General features: G+C 43.4%; 1 protein-coding gene across 1 annotated transcript in view; it reads right to left on the bottom strand.

The window, feature by feature from the left end:
- The window catches only part of LOC308175406 (arf-GAP domain and FG repeat-containing protein 1-like), a gene marked incomplete at both ends in the record, with an annotated part of 32592 nt that extends 27390 nt beyond the window's left edge, over positions 1–5202 (bottom strand). Inside the window, 7 exons of the mRNA XM_080551076.1 lie at positions 241–389; positions 768–840; positions 1417–1510; positions 2017–2127; positions 4342–4414; positions 4831–4906; positions 5082–5202. Coding sequence (XP_080407202.1) covers positions 241–389; positions 768–840; positions 1417–1510; positions 2017–2127; positions 4342–4414; positions 4831–4906; positions 5082–5202 — 697 coding nt within the window. The remainder of the gene's footprint in view (positions 1–240; positions 390–767; positions 841–1416; positions 1511–2016; positions 2128–4341; positions 4415–4830; positions 4907–5081) is intronic.
- Between the last annotated feature and the right edge of the window lie 15167 nt (positions 5203–20369).

The raw sequence follows: 20369 nt of genomic DNA on the forward strand, positions 1-20369 counted from the left end.
TTGTTGGCAATGAAGAGGTGCAAATAAGCGTATTTTGTAGTTTTTGTCTGAGAAATAGTCCTAATCCTGCAATCTCATTCTGTATATATTGTTTGGTGAGTCCAGTATCGTTAATCGTATTGAATCGTGAGTTGAGTGCATTGTTACATCCCTACTAAAAACGAATGTTCATTGATTGATGGTCGTAATGAAAACAAATGCGGTCATAGTAAACAGAAATAAATAATTTACCCCTCTCACGCCAGAGCCCCTCCTCTCTCTGTCCTTCTCCACCCCCATGTCTACGTCGACCTCAGAGTCTCCTCCCTTCTCTGCCCGCTCCCTGCTGCTCTTCTTCCTGAGGACAGCACACTGTTGCCATAGTGACAGGAGGTCAGGGTGGAGGTGAGCTGTGTTAGGGAAGAGGGTAAGGAGGGGTGGGGGTGGGGGCAAAGAGAAGATAAGCAAACTTATCTTATCTTAATCGTAGTGATCTACGTATGTGATAGCTCTCTCTAAAAACGCCACAAGGGTTGTCTATCTATCCATCTATCCATCCATCCACCCATCCGTCCAATCGTCCCTTCCTGGGTCCATCTATCCATCATGGACTGAACTGCATGCTTCCTCCCTAGACCACTGATGTCCACCAACTCACAATATATCATCATTATCATCTGCGGTGGCATATATACACTGGGAAAGAGCCATTATGTCTACCTCTGGGTACGCTGAAACGTCGAACCTTGTCATCCAAGTTTCTCTCAGCAGAGGTATGAGATACTCACGGCAGGCGGGGGCGCTGAAGAGCTCTCCGGGGGCGACCGTGGACCGGGAGGCGGGGTCTATCAGCACCTTGGACTGGGAGAGAGAGACAGCAACACTAGGCAAAGAGGTCAACTACACTTCCTCAAGCACGGATCACCAATAGGCGGCCCGCAGGCCAGATCCGGCCACTCTATAATGTGCAGCTTTATCACACAGCACAATGCCACAGATGTCGCCAGTCTTGAGGGAGCGTGCAATTGGCATGCTGACTCCAGGAATGTCCACCAGAGCTGTTGCCGGTGAATTGAAAATTAATTTCTCTACCATAAACCATCTCCAAAGTCGTTTCCAATTCCAATTCTCGGACACACCTTTGGAGACGGCTTATGGTAAAGAAATTAACATTCAATTCACGGGCAACAGCCCTGGTGGACATTCCTGCCAATTGCACGCTCCCTCAAAACCTGTGACAGCTGTGGCATTATGCTATGTGATAAAACAGCACATTTTAGAGTGGCCTTTTATTGTGACCAGCCTACTGAACAGTACTTCCTTAAAACAAAACAAAAAAATCTATTTAGATACCCAGACAAAGATACTTGACTGATTTGAAGAATCAATTCTTCAATGAATTCCTCTGGTGCCTGGTAGGAGGGTGGGTGGTCTTACCAGGGGCATGGTCTCAGCAAGAGGGTCCTTGATCTGCAACTGCTTTGCCTCCATGGAGATCTGCGTGTGAGGGTCGGCGAAAACAAGCTGTCGCCTGCGACCCGGTCTCTTAGGAGAGGGGACAACTTCGGGGAGCTTGCCGCTAACACTGGCACCAATATATGAAATACTGTGTCGAAAATATTGTACTGAAACGGCTATTCGAGTGTTGTATGTAGGTCTTCCTTTAAACATTTTAACTACTGCTTTCTGGGCAGTTAAGCCTTTTGGCACTTTATTTTGTATGAATGATGGCAGACACACATGGACAAGTTGCAGTCAGTGCGTGTGTATGTTAGAGACACTAAGCTAAGAGTAACCTTAGATAGTCTATTAGGCTAGGCTGATGACTGTAACTGAATGTAACTGTCTCCATTTCTCACACACACACACACACACAAGCACACACACACACACACACACACACACACACACACAAGCACAAACAAACACACCTCTCCACAAGAGCTCTCCGGCGCTCTCTCTGGCGCTCTCTCTGGCGTTCTCTCCGGCGCTCTCTCTGGCGCTCTCTCCGGTGTTCTCTCTGTCCCCTTCTCTGACTCTTCCTCTCTCTCTGAGGAGTACGGGGCCTCTAGTGGCATCTCCACGGGCTGGCCCGTTTCCTTGTCCAGCAGCCACACACTGTCCCCCACCACCACCGTGTCCTTCAGCCTGGACGTACACGTACACATGCACATGCACGTGCACGCACACACACACACACACACACACACACAATGGTGGGTACTATCTTAATAACCATCTAGCTTCCTCATTTATTGTAATCAGAAAACACACACAACAAAAATTAAGAAAAAAAAGAAGACAGTTCAAGGTGCCTAGCTGGACTTGAACAGTGACCACAGCCCTTGTGGCAGTAAGATCAGCCTGTGAAAGGGTCCCAGGGGACTTACTGGTCAATAGATGTCATGGCTCCCTCCTGGTCCCTTGTTCTCTCCCTCTCTCCCTCTCTCTCCCTTTCCCTCTCCTCAATCTCTGTGTCTGTCACACACACACACACACACACACACACACACACACACCTTTTCACTCCTTTCACGCTAACAAATGTCCATATCGATCGCCTGTCATTACTTAGATAATCCTACTATCCTCTCTCATCTCTCTTACCCCCGTAGAATTGGTCTTGCTGCTCCAGAAGCAAGTCGATCTCTCTGCCTGTGGCTTCAGGTAGCTCCGCTCCCTCAAACTGATGGAGAGAGACAGGGAGAGAGAGATAAGTAACCATAAAAAACCCAGCTCAACACTCTTGTCTTGAGCCATTCAGTGGGGAACAGTACTCTTACGTCAACATCAATGAAATACAACATCAAAATATAAAACACAATTTTGGATAAAAACAGTGTTAATAACTGAGTGAATCTTGATTTATCAGCACAGTCTATGGCGGTGGTGGGTAAGGCTAAAACGTTCATCCTATGTTATTTGGCATTCAGGAGACCTGTAAAGAATGGGATGGGTAATGTTTTGTATCTTGCTATTCTTGTTTTGGGGATCTGGAGTTGGGTACTGTTTCTGGTTTGGCGATTTGATATTTGGGCTCTGGTAGGTGGCAGCCAGGTTCTGAGGGGGGAATTCAGACGACCCAATGCAAAGTCCTTGCACAGTGTATTTCTTCTGTCTTAAGTATGTTGCATCAGGTAAGGGACTACTGTTGTTATCAGGCCAAGAACCCACAGGTCTGAAAAAAAAAGCAATATCTTACAATGTTGGCTACCGCGAATACTTGAAATTGCCTATTTGGGAGTGCAATTATTCACATTATGATTTTATTACTAGTGACTAGTAGTGACCACTACTAGGCCACATATGTGACATGTTATAATGCTTTGATCCTCATATGTAATGATCAGACTTTTCTTTAGAAAAATGTGAATACAATTCCTCGTTGTTGAAAAATAAATGACACATCACTAGTCAACTAACGCAGCTTGTTTTGTGAGCCTGCTAAGTATTGTCATAGTTAACTAGGTAGCAGTGGGGATTACTCACCGAATCCATTGCGTTGCAGTATTTTGGCTTGACTAGCGATTTGTGTTGTGATTCTCAACAATGTTGAAACGTAGTTCCGTGTTTCAAAAGAAAAGTCAGAACATTTTGACTGGTCGCCGATATGAGGACCAAAGCATTAGAATGTGTCACATAAAGTTGCTGGTGAAAAGGTCTGTATGTCCGCGATTCTCACGTCACGCAAATGACCTTTTTTTAATATACCGGTATATAAATGTGAAGTGTTGAAGTGTTGAAGAGCCCACTCGATATAATAATAATAATAATAACTTGCTTTATTCATTATATAATCATAATTTAATTATTGAGTCATTTAAAGGCAATATTTAAAAGATGGGTTTTTAGTCTTGACTTGAAAATATTTGCTGAGGTTATAACAAACAACAGTTTGTTACTTATGATTTGTGAATTGTATTCACTACATCCTCTGCCATGGACTACTAGGTAAGTGATAGATGGCTTGTAAACAAACTTACGTTTTAGGACGTGTGCAAAAGCAAGGACTGTGTGATCATCTAATTATGTGGAGTTATGTGTCTTTAGCATGTTGATGTTCAATCAGCATGTTGTGATGCTACAAATGCAATTAGGTGTTCATAGTGATGTTCCTTGCTAGCTACTAGCAACTGTTTTGCGTGTGTTTTGATTCAGAGCGTCTTTCTCCGGTATTTGGTTTGAGGGGTACCAACCTTCAAATAAGCATATCTTCTTCAACTAGATTTCAGATGTCAATGTATGACACATCGTTTGAAAGCTTACAATCTGCACTTTCATAATATGGAAAAACAGTTCAAACGAATGAATTTCAAAAGGACAATTTTCGATGCTAATCCAAGAACCCTCTCCCAGGCCCACGCCTTCACCTGAGTGGTCACCATGACCGGCTCCGTCTCTTTCAGGGTGATGGCTTCTGGCGTGGATTTAAAACCTGAGGTGAGAGGGACATAGAGACAAGAGAAGGAAAAGAAAAAAGGGAGAGTGGAGGAAAAGTACCAACGTTAGAGACGCTGATCTCTTGGTGAAGATTTGTCATCTGATCTCAATAACAGACTATGTTTTAGCCCTGTCCGGAAGCAACGGTGTGCCCTTGAAACTCATAAAGATCTTTAGAGGATTGTACAAGTGGAAGCAATATACCTATTCCATTCTGTCACATCCACACGTGCTTATATTAGGGGGGGGGCAACTCTAACATGTCTTATTATCTTTCTAGCGGAAACTTCAGGTGATTATTTTGACCTTATTCCCACTTTCTGTTTCAGTCTGTGTCTTTTTTTTTGCAACTCGAGAAAGAAGCTTCTTGTAGAGTTGCAACTAGTAGAGGTTGGCTATGAATTGACTCACCCTCCCCCTCCGATGCGGTTCTGGAACTGACCACTGGAGAGCGCTGTGTAGTCACAGCCGCCATAATCTGCCATGGCTGGGGAAGTAACAGAATCGCCATAAAACAAGGTCAATCAATGTACCACCTTTTCTGTGTGCTAAGCCTTAGAATAATGCTTTGTAAATACATTTGATGAATCAACAGAGAATTTGAATTCTAACTCTAATTAAAGTAGAGGAAATGTTTTGTTGTTGGTTAACGTTGAAAGTACCTGAGGGATCCTGTAGGGACTGGGGAGCTGGTCTCCTGAGCCCATCACACCAAAGAAGGGGTCTGGAGCCCCCTCAGCCTCCTCCAGAAGGAACAGGGAATCAGCCACGTTCAGGGCTAGTCTGGGACACAAAAGGGCCAATGTTAAATGCAAAATGGCTGCTATGCATTGCCCAGGTGGGTCTGACACATAGGCAGGGAGTGGGGTGAGATGTCCTCATACTAGAGCATAAGTGTAAGCATAGTTACAAGCTTATGTTTGAGTTTATGGTTAGACCGAGGCTACAGGTAGGGTTATAGGCTGCTCATCCGGTTAGACTGAAACGTTATCCCTAACCAAACATAAACTTACTGTATACCTAACCACAACCTTTACCCTGAAGATAACAATTTCTTACAGTAAGCGTGTTGTGTTTCTGGGTTACGGGACTGATCTTTATTTATGATGGGGGTGTTACACGGATGGATTTAACCTCAAAAATACCAAAATTGACGACCCTCCCCTTACGCAAAATATATTTTCGCATAGCCCTCGAATACTTGAAAAACATACATTGGCTCTCCCCCTACAAAGATGAATGATTAAAACACAGTGGTGTTGCCACACGCTGTAAACATTTCAAGGCAAATCAAACTATATATTTAGTAATGATAGAGTAACTACTTTTGATCGACAACACTATTGTTGTTAAAACTAAAGCAAAAGTGAAAGCGTTATGATGTTCCTCTGTGAATTTTGACAAGAAGAAACGTGAGTCGGGTTGTGATCATGCAACCCAGCTCCATACTGTTCAAGAGTCCTGGGGAGAACCCTGCTGTCCATAGTGCCGTCATTTCAGCTAAACAGCTATTACAGAATCATTGGCGATTCATAATCTATATTTTGTAAATGTCATGCAATTCCACAGCAACATTTCTAAACACTGGAGAAAAACCTGCCATCCTGCATCAATTTAGTGCCATACCAAGGGCCTATATTTCACTTTGAAAGAGTCAGTGTTGCACACAAGATCTAGATCGATCAAGTGTTTCATAGGCACTACTACACACATGAAATTAACATAGTACATGTTGTTTTTGATTAAATAATTTTCACCCTAAAGTAACCTAGCTTTTAATTACTTTACTTTGGCTGCGTTATTTTATTATTATTCTGAAATATTGTACACATCTCAGCAATGAAAGTTGGATTTGTAAAGTGTTCTTCATACAGAACAAACAGAAAAAGAAAAAAAAGCCTTCTGCATATACTCTACACAAAGGCCACAAGACCTTGTCAACATCACAGGTAATGTTCTCCCTGGCCAAGCAGAGGGGAAAGTATCGCCTGGCATGACGAATCCAGCCCTGATATACTTCAGATATATTTCAACACAGGAGAGCTCACCTTTAGCCCTTATTGCTAAAGCTATGATTGGTAATTCAAATGCAATAGGTGTTTGCCCATATGGAGTGTGATTGATGTTTTGAGTTTAGCATTCTGAATGGTAGTGTTTTCCATGTGAACACAATAGATTTTATCAAGGAAGTGTGTGCCAAATGTAGAGAATTGTATTTAGTGTTTTGTTAACTGGGTGGTTTAGAGTGGCAAAATGAGTGATAAGCAAGAAATGTGTTTGTCAGAATTGGTGTGAGATAAAATACACCAGTTTCAGGTTTTGGTCATTGTGTTTGAGGTTTGGATGTTAGTGTTAAAGCGAAAACCTGTAAACACTTTATTTATTTGTTGTTCGACCACTGGTTGGTTTTGTGGCGCTGTTCCGACTTTCAGGACTTCAGAAATCGACAGTTTGTCTTGCTTATGTCTTGCTTACAGACAGTTTCTTTCTTCAAACTGATCACTGTTGTTTTCATTCTCGAACTGCTATCACAGAATACTGTATACTTTAGCTCCTACATAAACTAAGAAGGACACAGGTTAAAGTATACCATTCGTTCTTGAGATCACTTTAGTACGGAGCCCCCCTGGGGTCCATGGTAGAAAAAATGTATTTGATGTGTGAATCCGTTCCCTCGGTTTAGTAAATCTGTTCCCTCGGTTTAGTAATTAGTTCCCTCGGTTTAGTAATTAGTTCCCTCGGTTTAGTAATTCGTTCCCTCTGTTTAGTAATTCGTTATGGTTAGGGTTAGGCCCTATGTGACGATCCACACCAGAACCTATAGTGGGCGCTATTACACCTGTTGTCCGGTCTACCTTCTCTCTGTGTTCCAGATGGGCTCAGGTGTGGGTGATGATGCTAATTGTCCCTGGATCACTTTAAGAGTGGGTTAGATTGATGGACTCTCTCTCTTCCTTTGTCGACCAGCAGCCGTTTTTGGTTGTCGTTACTATTTTCTTTATCATTATTTCCATTCAACATTATATTCTTTAATAAATATCCTATTATTGTTAACCATGTGTCGTCTCCCTTTTTGTTACCTTGTCAAGAGCCAGGCAAGCGTAACACCCTACGAGCCAGAACGAAGGATTCTAACCCTAAACCTAACCCTGACCCTAATCCTTGCGATCGTTCTGGCTCGTAGGGCCTAACCCTAACCCTAGGGACCCCAGGGGGGGTCCGTACTTTAGCCTTGTGAGAGGAAGGGGAATTAGCTCAAACACACAAAACGAGCGGCTCTTCAGATTTGCGATGACCCAACACTCGTTGTTGGTCAGTGGTCCACTGAACGAATACTACTGTGTATTTCCACCGTATTTCATATTTAGTATTATTATTATTATGTAAGCCAAAAACGAAGTTGTCAGAAGCAGGATTTGAACCCATGACTCCAGATGAGATTGCAACCTGAACCCAGTAACTAATATAGAGTTCTGTATATACTGTGGTAATATGATTCATTTGCGTATTATAATGATACTTTTTTACCGCGTAAAGGTTTGCCAAATTAACCGCGATCATTAACGAATAAACTAATATTTCCCTTTTTAGCTTTGAGAACTTCTGAGAAGTACGGCTAAAACAAACCCTTTACTCTGAGTGTGTTGAGGGGAGACGATGGTAAATGCCTACTCTGGGGCAGGTGTGTGGGTAACATTGTGTATGTGTGTGTGTGTGTAAGCGTGCATGTATGATGTGTGTCCCCTGACCTGTCAGGGTCAAATCTGAAGTGGTTCCACGTCTAAAAATTAAGTTTACAGTCTATAGAAACACTGTAGAAAGGTTCATGCTTTAGTCATAAAATGCACAATTGTTATGCCTATCAGCCTCACTACAAATGCAACTTACAGAGAAGCCACCCTTCTCTGCCCTCTCCCGCTCACTTGGCTTAATTCAGCCGCTATAATTGAGCCACTATCTCAGGGCGTAAATACAAAGCTCATTCTCAAGTATATTTGGTATTTATAGACTTTAGTACGTACACAATGTTATTTTGCCTGTCTGTGTGCGGCTCTTTAATCCATTCATTAAAAGTGTGTGGCTCGCTCGCTGTGTCTCAATAGGCGTCGTTTTGGTTTAGCAATTCATGGCACTCGCCATACCTGCATAAAAAAAGAATCCCCTGAAAATTGTATCTGAAAGACGTGTTGTCATGTTGGTGATTTTATCCACAACGGTAACTCAACATCCTCCCGGCTCCATCTCACCCCCCCAAATTGACAATTTCAAGCCCAACCAGTCTAAAAGCTGCCGAATCCACCCGTCCAGAGTGACCAAAAGTAGCCCAATCTGGCAACACTGGAGCGGGACATCGGTTCCTCAGTAAACAAGCCATGAGTAACGTTCATGTTAAAACCTTGTCCACGATTCTCATTCATTCAGGTAGGTTAAACAAACTGTATTAACGCCATAATACTGTTGGTTCAAATGTAATATATTAATGAACAAGTTCATGTCATGTTGTGTCAGTACAAACATGTTCTAATTACATTTTATTTTAGGGAAAAACCCGACCTAACGTCACCCGCGATTGTGAAGCTAACTGTAGCGAATGTTACATAGGGTACAACAACAGCTAGTTTAATGTCAACCATGTCTCTATTTTCAATCATTTCTGTAATAATTGTACCAAATTGGGGCCAGTAACACTAACTTGTGTGTGAGTAAGTTATATGTGTGTGTGCAAGCATGTTTTTGATATTGTCAATCGTCTCACTTGTAATAGGTGAGCTGTAACACAAATATGCCAGTGAAAAAAAAAAGGAGAATGGACATAACAAGGAGCTTTTTTGGTCAAAGGGCAGCAGAGACAAGTACAGGGACACAGGTGAGGTCTTACAATACTACTGTTTTAACAGTGCAGTTAATTTAGAGTTGAGAATAGCTAAATCTGTAATGTTTTGTTTCTAAGGAGATTGAACCAGGTCCACCTGCTAGGAAAGATGTAGATTACTACCTACATACTGTAGCCGTCTCCTTTATTCATTACCTTAATGTAATATAAGTCAATTGTATAGAAACAACTCACCAAAAAAGACTATTGTACAACTGATTTGAAACCCCCCCTCAACCCCCCCTATTCTGTACCTTGCCATACCTTGGCTTTTGCTGAAATGACACCACTGGTTTCATAGCCTATTGGAAATGAATTGCGTGTGTGTGAGTGAGAGCTTTTGTGAGCCTGCATGTATGATGTGGCTCTTTCTGGTACCCCAACAATTCTTTGGGGCTCTTAGTCTCCAACTGGTTGGCCACCCCTGGGGCCTCATTTATAAAAAGGTACTTGAACATCACCTTTGACTTTCACGTGAGCACATTTTTCTAAACGGACCAGTGTTTCCTCTATATGCATTTATTGGTGGCGGGCCGCCACGAATGAATTTCCTCCGCCACGAATTGATTCAGTCCACAAAACAAAACAAAAAAAACTAAAACAAACAAAAAAAAATACATTTTAGCTGATTAAAATATATCTGATCCTAGATCAGCGCTATAATGGATGTTGACTAAAAGTGCACCTAAATCCACGCCCATCTCTCTCTAACCGCTGATCCAAAATCAGATTAATGACATTAGGGCTACTCCTGATTGGTCTAAATGTGAACCGGCATGAGAACCGTGCAGACTCAACCATCCCCGCTCAGCTTCCGAAATGCTCGGGCGCCTGTGTTTTCTCCTCGCAAATAACGGGCTAAAAGTCAGCGACAGATGGATGGATTTTTCACGAAAAAATATGTCCCAGACACTTCAAACATTGCTGAAGCTAGCAGTGGCTATGAGCGATACGAAACTGCATGGCTGGGTATCGTATTGCAGGATTTAAGTTTCTCTATATATTTCGGGACGAGGAGCAGCATGGCATGGTCGGACCTTCCCAGCGGTGCCCTCGGGAACGAACGGTAAGCCTCGTTGATAGTAACGTAGCAGTGGTCTAGTATGTTAGCTCCTCTGCTGGGGCATGAAACCTGTTGTTTGTAATTGGGAAGTTCTGTTGGTGTGATTAAAATCGCCGAGCACAATAACTGCTGCGTCGGGATTAGAGTTTTCCACAGAGGAGATGTAGGTAATACTTGGGACATTGCAATTGAAATTGCATTCAAAGTAAAACACACACACACGCAAATATTGACAGTAGAGCTTGGCTTGATAGTGTATATCCCCACTGTGCTGGGTCGCCTCCACACCTGGCACCACAAAAAAAATTGTCCAATACAACGTTGTAGTTGTTTAGTACAAATGGGTCTATAGCAGCTAGGTAACATTAGCCCTGTATCAGAGTCGTGTTGTTGGGTCTTGTAGCAGGGTTAGCTATAGCAGCTAGGTAACATTAGTCCTGTATCAGAGTTGTGTTGTTGGGTCTTGTAGCAGGGTTAGCTATAGCAGCTAGGTAACATTAGTCCTGTATCAGAGTTGTGTTGTTGGGTCTTGTAGCAGGGTTAGCTATAGCAGCTAGGTAACATTAGTCCTGTATCAGAGTTGTGTTGTTGGGTCTTGTAGCAGGGTTAGCTATAGCAGCTAGGTAACATTAGTCCTGTATCAGAGTTGTGTTGTTGGGTCTTGTAGCAGGGTTAGCTATAGCAGCTAGGTAACATAAGTCCTGTATCAGAGTTGTGTTGTTGGGTCTTGTAGCAGGGTTAGCTATAGCAGCTAGGTAACATTAGTCCTGTATCAGAGTTGTGTTGTTGGGTCTTGTACAGTTGCTCAAAATGCAGATAAGAGAAAGTATAGGCTAATATCAAACAACAATCCTAGAGATGACTAACTCAAACGTACGCATAACTAAATAAAAGCAGGCCAACTAACGACAGCTACACGCCCTCAACTGGGAACATAAAGGATAAATGAATGTTGCAATCGAACGTGTCCTACAGCGACAGCTGGTCGTGCAAATGAGGATCTGGGAAGATTTTTTTAGCTTTTTTTTTTTTTTTGCCATCCTCCCTCTAGTTTGAAATTCCGTCGTTGTTTTGAGCGCGCGTGCGCGTTTCATGCGCGTGCACGCGTAAAAAAACGCGCGCTGTGCGCGCGGACAGAGCTATCCGCCACCAATGGAAAAATTCCTGGAGGAAACACTGCGGACGTAAGCATTTTTTATAAAACGAGCTGCGCTTGTTTAACATTGCGTACGTGCTTCCTTCTATAAACACCAAATATACTTTAAATTTAACGCAGGTTAATAGCGGCTCAAAGAAATTAACGCAGGTTAATAGCGGCTGAATTAAGCCAAGTGCTAAAATATAGGGTAGGCGTTGGTCTGGAAGCGGGAGAGGGCAGAGAAGGGTGATTTAACGTTTGATTACTAACCAGGCAAATGCTTATACTGAAGTTGTAAAAGAAAATAATTTCTTAACTCATTTTCTCGACTGATAACAACATCGTTAATTTTATTACGAGCCACATTCACTTCACATGAATTACAGTATAGGCAGTGCGGCTCACATGCCTGTAATAACTCCGCATAACCAGTAGGTAATACCCAACGTAGAGCTACGATTGTTTCCAGAGCAGTGGTATGGTTACTCTCCTGTGTGTGTTCTCTGATGCATCTTCAGGTGTCCTGCTTCACTAAAACTCTTCCAACACTGGGAGCAGTGGTATGGTTTCTCTCCTGTGTGTGTTCTCTGATGCATCTTCAGGCTTCCTCCTTCACTTAAACTCTTCCTACACTGGGAGCAGTGGTATGGTTTCTCTCCTGTGTGTGTTCTCTGATGAATCATTAGTAGTCCTGCCTGACTAAAACTCTTCCCGCAGTGGTATGGTTACTCTCCTGTGTGTGTTCTCTGATGCTTCTTCAGACCTCTTGCTTGACTGAAACTGTTCCCACATTGGGAGCAGTGGTATGGTTTCTCTCCTGTGTGTGTTCTCTGATGAATCGTTAGTTGTCCTGCTCGATTGAAACTCTTCCCACACTGGGAGCAGTGGTATGGTTTCTCTCCGGTGTGTGTTCTCTGATGGGTCATTAGATTTCCTGCTTCACTGAAACTCTTATCACATTGGGAGCAGTGGTATGGTTTCTCTCCGGTGTGTATTCTCTGATGAATCTTCAGGTGTCCTGCTTCACTAAAACTCTTCCCACACTGGGAGCAGTGGTATGGTTTCTCTCCTGTGTGTGTTCTCTGATGAATCTTTAGACTTTCTGCTTTACTGAAACTCTTCCCACACTGGGAGCAGTGGTATGGTTTCTCTCCTGTGTGTGTTCTCTGATGAATCTTTAGATTTCCTGCTTCACTGAAACTCTTCCCACATTGGGAGCAGTGGTATGGTTTCTCCCCGGTGTGTATTCTCTGGTGAATCTTCAGACTTCCTGATTGATTGAACCTCTTCCCACACTGGGAGCAGTGGTATGGTTTCTCTCCGGTGTGTATTCTCTGATGCTTCTTCAGGGCTCCTGCTCCACTAAAATTCTTCCCACACAGTGGGCAGCGGTAGGTCTTCTCTCCGGTGTAAGTCTGTGGGTGTGTTTTAAGGTGATTCTTCCGCCTCGAGCTCCTGTGTTGTTGATGGTTTCCTGGTGTGGTGGAGCTGGGCTCGCTGTCTGAACCTGGGTTGGAGCTCTGCTGGTCTGTAAGAATAGGAACATATACAGGGTTACATAGGCAAGTTTATTTGTATAGCACATTTGATACAACAAGGGCAATTCAAAGTGCTTTACATACAGCATTAGGATATTAAGAAAGAAAAAAAAATAGAAATTAAATACCAACATTTAACAAGATAATAGGCAATGAATACAAATATATGAATTAAAGTGTTCTCTATTTAAGTCTGTCTCTCAGAGAGATAAACCTCTGCACCTCCTACAAGCATCGTACCACCATACAGGATTACGGTCAGATTATCACGGGGAGTGGCTGCACATATGATGCAGAAGAGGTTGATTATCATAATTTTAAAAATAATAGTAATAAATATGCTAATATTTGGAAATTGACAGCGCTGTAAATAGTGTCATTCTTGCACAATACACAATGCACCCACAATGGTGGGTCTTAGGCTACCGTGGTGTGGTGGAACATGCAGGAGAAAAGGGTGGATTCCCCTGGCCCATGTAAACATTCCCCTGGCCCATGGAAACATTCCCCTGGCCCATGGAAACATTCCCCTGCCCATGGAAACATTCCCCTGCCCATGTAAACATTCCTCTGGCCCATGTAAACATTCCCCTGCCCATGGAAACATTCCCCTGGCCCATGGAAACATTCCCCTGGCCCATGGAAACATTCCCCTGCCCATGGAAACATTCCCCTGGCCCATGGAAACATTCCCCTGGCCCATGGAAACATTCCCCTGGCCCATGTAAACATGGATTTTGTTAAACTCGACTTTCAAAGACGAGGTCGTCGTTTCTATGTTTGGTCATCTCGGTGCTTCTGACCCTGGCTCTTCTATCATCAACATCTAATGACCATCCTCCTCTACCCTCCCATCTCTCTCTACCCTCCCAGCTTCCTCTTCCTCTACCCTCCCACCCTCTTCTACCCTCCCATCTTCCTCTTCCTCTACCCTCCCATCTTCCTCTACCCTCCCATCTTCCTCTACCCTCCCATCTCTCTCTAACCTCCCACCCTCCTCTACCCTCCCATCTCCCATCCTCCTCTTCCTCTACCCTCCCATCTCTCTCTACCCTCCCATCTCTCTCTACCCTCCCATCCTCCTCTTCCTCTACCCTCCCATCTCTCTCTACCCTCCCATCTCTCTCTACCCTCCCATCTCTCTCTACCCACCCATCTCTCTCTACCCTCCCATCCTCCTCTTCCTCTACCCTCCCATCTCTCTCTACCCTCCCATCTCTCTCTACCCTCCCATCTCTCTCTACCCTCCCACCCTCCTCTACCCTCCCATCTCTCTCTGCGTGCGACTGCGTTCTGCTTTGTTTCACTTTTCTAATCGCTCATCATGCCTCTTCTCTTCTCCTTACTTTCCTGTGTTTACATGTGGCTGTCCTGTAGTCCAGGGGGCCGTTCCACTAACATGGATTAGTATATCGGCGATTGAAATAAATCAGGCGATCAGGCAACTCGGGATTGGAATTCAAGCCTCAGGTGATTCCTCGAACGAGGATCAGGCTTGTGTCATCAGTGTTCACAGAACACCGGCTTACAAATCTTCGATATGGGCGCGTGCACGCAGACATAAAGAGCCCCGAAGAGTCGATCTGTCGAAATGAAGATACTCCACTCTGCAGGGGTCCTACATTTGCGCAGCATTCCGAATTATTTATCTTTATGAAGACGGAAAAATAAGATGTAAAATAGTGCAATACTGCCGCAATTAACAAGGCGAGGGAAATGGTTTGGCAAGAAATTGCTGACCGATTAAATGCGTAGGTCATACTAGCCCCAGTTATTGTTATATGTTCATATTTTAATAAATTAATTTTACTACTGTGGTGATATCAGCAGCAGGCTACAAACCGTCATAACGCCACAATGGCCTAGTGGTATCGACCGCTGCCATAGTATCTATTCGTAATTTTTAGACGGTGGTTCAAATCCCTCTTCGGACACACTTTTTACTGCTACTAACTACTACTTTCGTTGTCTGAATCTAATCTAAAATCTCATCTAAAAAAGTATGTAGGCTATAAAATTATGGTGCAGGCTAATTTACAAGAACTGACACGATTACAATGGTGTTTGAAGCCTTTGCATGAAATCTTCGGTTAAATGTAAAAAAATAAATAAAAAACACAGTCAAGTCTCGAACTCGCAACCTTCAGAACTCTAGCTGGTTGCCTTAACCACTGCGCCAGCCAGACCGCTGTGTCAAAAGCAATGCAAGTTGATAGACATACCTAGTTATTTTATTTTATTTTTTACACTTTTTAATTTATTTATCCATCGATCTATCTATCACACTTTCAAAATATCAGGTTATCTATCACGCAATCAAACTCTATCTATCGATCGATCACACTTTCAAATTATCAAATTATCTATCTATCTCGTAAAAAGTGTCTGTACTGTCGTTCGGGATGTAGTTTCCACCTGTGAGACAATTTGGACGCACGCATTACTTTAGCCAGTCTTTTAGCCTGCTCGCGACCAGGCTAATTACAGTTGAGGCCAAAATTATTAGCCCCCCCAGGAATTATGGAACATTTTCCTAAAATTCTTCCCAATGTTTGCAGCATTGATAAAACTTTATATAATCAAACATTCACCAGTGCTATTTATTAGCTTTTGGTACATTTTGGAATATACAATAAGTTTTTAGGCTTGCTTTATATCAAATATAGTGAAACATGGGGTGGTCAAAAATATTAGCCCCCATGTGAATATTTGCTTTAAAAACACGCCTAATCAACCAATCCGCTTTCAAACCACACCTGTGCAGTCAATTGGTTTCCTAACAACAACTGCGCATTCAATCAGCATAAAAGGACTCCAAGAAACAGGGCACTTGAACACATTCTTGAGAGGGCCTATACTACTACTCTTACTCACCAGGCCAAAGACAAAGGAAATCAGTCTGGAGGTCAGAAAGAAGATAGTGGAGCTCATGATAAGGGGGAAGGCTACACTGCCATTTCCAAGCATTTCACAGTGTCTAGAACCGCTGGACGTTGCATCATTGCTAAGTACAAGGAGACAAATTCTGTAAGAAACAAACCTGGGTGTGGTCGAAAGCTCAAGATTTCAGAACTCTGGAGAGGAAAATAGTCAGAGATGTCAGCAAGACACCAAGGACATCTGCCAAGATGATTGTTGCTGACCTGGCCTCTTCTGGAGTTGATGTTTCAAGGAATACAGTTGTGAGGGCTCTTCATCGTGGTGGGCTTCAGGGCCTTAGTCCCAGAAGAACCCCTTTACTCAAAGAGCGGCACATCAGAGCCAGACTGAGGTTTGCCCGTGAACATTTGAAAGGTAAAGATGAGTTTTGGAAGTCTGTGCTTTGGTCTGATGACCAAACTGGAACTGATTGGGCACATGGATGTTGCTTATGTTTGGCGAAGAAAGGGAGAGGCCTTCAACCCTAAGAACAAAGCTCCCACAGTCAAACATGGTGGTTGGAGCATCATGCTGTGGGGCTGTTTTGCAGCCTCGGGCACAGACAGCCTTGTTCAGGTGCATGGCATCATGAAAAAAGAAAACTATGTTGACATTTTGAGGGATAATATGACGAGATCTGCTCTTAGTCTAGGCTTAGGTCATCGCTGGGTCTTCCAACAAGACAAATGACCCAAAGCATACATCAACATTGGTCCAACAGTTCCTAAAGGACACCAAAACCAAGGTCCTGGAGTGGCCCGCACAGAGCCCAGATCTCAATCCTATTGAGAATCTGTGGCGGGTGCTCAAAGTGAATGTCCATGCTCAGAAACCACGCAGTTTGGACCAGCTGGAACCATTTGCAATGAAAGAATAGGCCAAAATCCTACTAATACTATCCTACTACTACTCTAAGAGGTTGTTGTCAGTTGTGGCTCAGAAATGGTACACTATTGACTATTAATGGCCAGGGGGCTAATAATTTGGACGTGTCATTTTTGCCGTTTCTTGTTTCAACTCAGTGCATCAATAAAATATCCTAATCAAACTTAGTGGACATTTTGTCTTTATTATTTTGGAAACAAATACACTATTAATATTTGTTGTTAACGGTCATTTCCATGGAGAAATCAAAGGTTTTGTCTGATTTCACAAGGGGGGCTAATCATTTTGGCCTCAACTGTATATCTGACTCAGAAGAATATGTTGCATAGCAACCAAACAGCGAATTATTTGAGCCACATTGATGGCACCGAACGCAAGCTAACATTATCGCCGATTAGAACTTTATCGAGGCTTAGAAGATAATCTCGCTTAGTGGAACGGGCCCCTGGACTGGGTTAGATTGGGGAGCCGGAGGAACAGAGAGACGACAGAATCTGGGCAGGTCGGTGTTTCATTTCATGCAATCCACCCAAAAACAAACGCTTTTATAATAATATGAACGGTTATTGGCTTGGCTGCTGTAAGATTGGGGATAGCGGTGTTTACATGTGGCTGTCCTGTAGTCCAGGACTGGGTTAGATTGGGGGTAACGGTGTTTACATGTGGCTGTTCTGTAGTCCAGGACTGGGTTAGATTGGGGAACTAGCCCTGATATATCAACCCCACACAGCGGGAGAGAGCAGGACTGTCAGACGATGCAGGTACTGACTGACTTACACTGCACTGGCAGCATTGGTTTTACAACAGTGCAATGACATTCACCAATAACAAAGACTTACCATCCATCTCACTGTCTTTCATCTCCACTCTTCCTCTGTCCTCTTGATTCACCATCACTCCCTTCTCCCTCCTTTGGTCTCCTCCATCCTCTTCTTTCACCATCACACCATTCTCCTCTACATCCTCTTCCTCCAGCTTCACTGCCACCATCTCTGGACCCCACTGTGGGCTTTTCAGGGCTGGAGAACCACGGCCAGATCCAGGGGACTCGGTGCATTCTGGTTCATACATGGTTACCATAGAAACACTGGAGGCAGAAACAACGCAGGTCGATTAGACATGACAGACAAACAGTTCACTGAACTCCCATCTAGACTGACAGGACACGTCCTGCAAATGCAATAATAATATTACTGATTGCATTTGCTGTAATTTACGGGTCTGTAAAGTAAAGATTAAATGGTTCCAATTGTATTTTGTGTCCAGGAAAAATGTTAACACATAATAAACTATGAAAAAAATCTTCTAGTTAGGCTCTACTTCCTGGTCAGACAGTTCTGAGGCTGTGTGGGCGTGGCCTTTGCACGCTTGACTGGCAGCTCCCTTCCAAGCCAGCTTGCTGCCTTATCATACATGACATTCATCTGTTAGACGTGCTTATAGTTCTGCCCTTTAACTACCAACTGTTTAATTACCAACTGTTTAATTACCTACTGTTTAATTACCTACTGTTTATTTACCAACTATTTAGTTACCAACTGTTTAATTACCAACTGTTTAATTACCTACTGTTTAATTACCTACTGTTTAATTACCAACTATTTAGTTACCAACTGTTTAATTACCAACTGTTTAATTACCAACTGTTTAATTGCCAACTGTTTAATTACCTACTGCCCTTTTCATATGTTAGCGTTAGCAGCATGTGTTAGCGTTAGCAGCATGTGTTAGGGGTTAGCAGCATGTGTTAGCGTTAGCAGCATGTGTTAGGGGTTAGCAGCATGTGTTAGGGGTTAGCAGCATGTGTTAGCGTTAGCAGCATGTGTTAGGGGTTAGCAGCATGTGTTAGGGTTAGCAGTATGTGTTAGCGTTAGCAGCATGTGTTACGGTTAGCAGCATGTGTTAGGGGTTAGCAGCATGTGTTAGCATTAGCAGCATGTGTTAGGGTTAGCAGCATGTGTTAGCGTTAGCAGCATGTGTTAGGGTTAGCAGCAAGTGTTAGCGTTAGCAGCATGTGTTAGCGTTAGCAGCATGTGTTAGGGGTTAGCAGCATGTGTTAGGGTTAGCAGCATGTGTTAGGGTTAGCAGCGTGTGTTAGCGTTAGCAGCATGTGTTAGCGTTAGCAGCATGTGTTAGCGTTAGCAGCATGTGTTAGGGGTTAGCAGCACGTGTGACTTACTGATCAGTTGTAGCACAACGGTGTTGGTCTGGTCTTCTAATTCGCTGCTGTATTTTCACAATATCCGCCGTGTTTAGTTTCTTCCCACACTGGAGGTAGCACTGGCGCATGTCCTCTTGACCACAACTATGTTTCCTTTGCTCAGAGGTTTGCCCTGCCGCTGTCCTTCTCTGCTGCTCCTGTAATCCAATCACTGAGCTGCTCTTGTGACCACCTGACTCAGGATGTGATTGGTCAGCTCTAGCACGGCCTGTGGTTGGCCTTTGCTGAGAGGAATTCCTACCATAGCACTCTTCGATCTTGACCTCCTGACCTCCAGTCTTGACCTCTGAACTGCCGTTACTGTCACTATCCATGTCATTACTGTCACTATCCATGTCATTCGCTGCTTCAGAGAGGTGACACCCTGACGCAGATCTGCTGAGCATCTCATCTTTGGCCTTTTGGTTTTTGATAAAGTCCCGTAGAAACTTGTCCCACGGTGTGTCATACTCTTCTTTAATGTTGGGAGAGTGATGGTCCCTGTGGGTGGGAGGTGGTGGTGGTGGTGGTGGCTGGAGCCTAATAAGATTGTCCTTCCGGTGGTTCTGTCCTTCTGTCTCTGCATCAGGGGACCCAAGGTGTGTCCTCTGGCTCTCTGACACTGAGTAAGCAGAAGCCTCCATCTCTCTGCCCAGATGGACAGTTCACAGTGCAGGGAATCCTACCAACACAGATGATCAAAATATTAAAACAGAGTGCCGAAATGAAATAAAACCTAAAACCTCTCTAACCCTAACCCATATATTTAAATATAACAAACAATATGCCGTCATAATAATATGATTGTTATGCTTTGAAGCATTCTGTCCTAAACTGGCAGTCAGCCAACGTCATCCGGGATAACAAGCAGTCTGGAGCAATTTGATGACATGTTATCAGACAGGACGTTACACAATGATGACATGTTATCAGACAGGACGTTACACAATGATGACATGTTATCAGACAGGACGTTACACAATGATGACATGTTATCAGACAGGACTATACACAATGATGACATGTTCGCCTTGCGAATCAAGACAAACCAGGTTCACTTTATTTCCTTTATGGTGTTGTTACCTTGTTAACTTGTTTGGAACAGATCACGAGTAGAACCTCTGAGTTCTCAGACTATTTATCAAACAAAGGAACAGTTACAAGAGCAGCTGCTGCTGGTGGTGAAGGGCTGGCTGAGGTGAAGAGAGCCTCACCCCCTGGCTCCACTCCCCTATTTGTAAACAATGATGTGTAAATACAGTTTCAAATAATATCCCATCACCTTTACTGTAGAAAAGCCCAAGGTGCGAAAACTAGGATGATCCACATGATGT

Source organism: Nansenia antarctica (assembly GCF_963989245.1).
Source record: "Nansenia antarctica genome assembly, contig: SCAFFOLD_239, whole genome shotgun sequence".
Lineage (NCBI taxonomy): Eukaryota > Metazoa > Chordata > Actinopteri > Argentiniformes > Microstomatidae > Nansenia > Nansenia antarctica.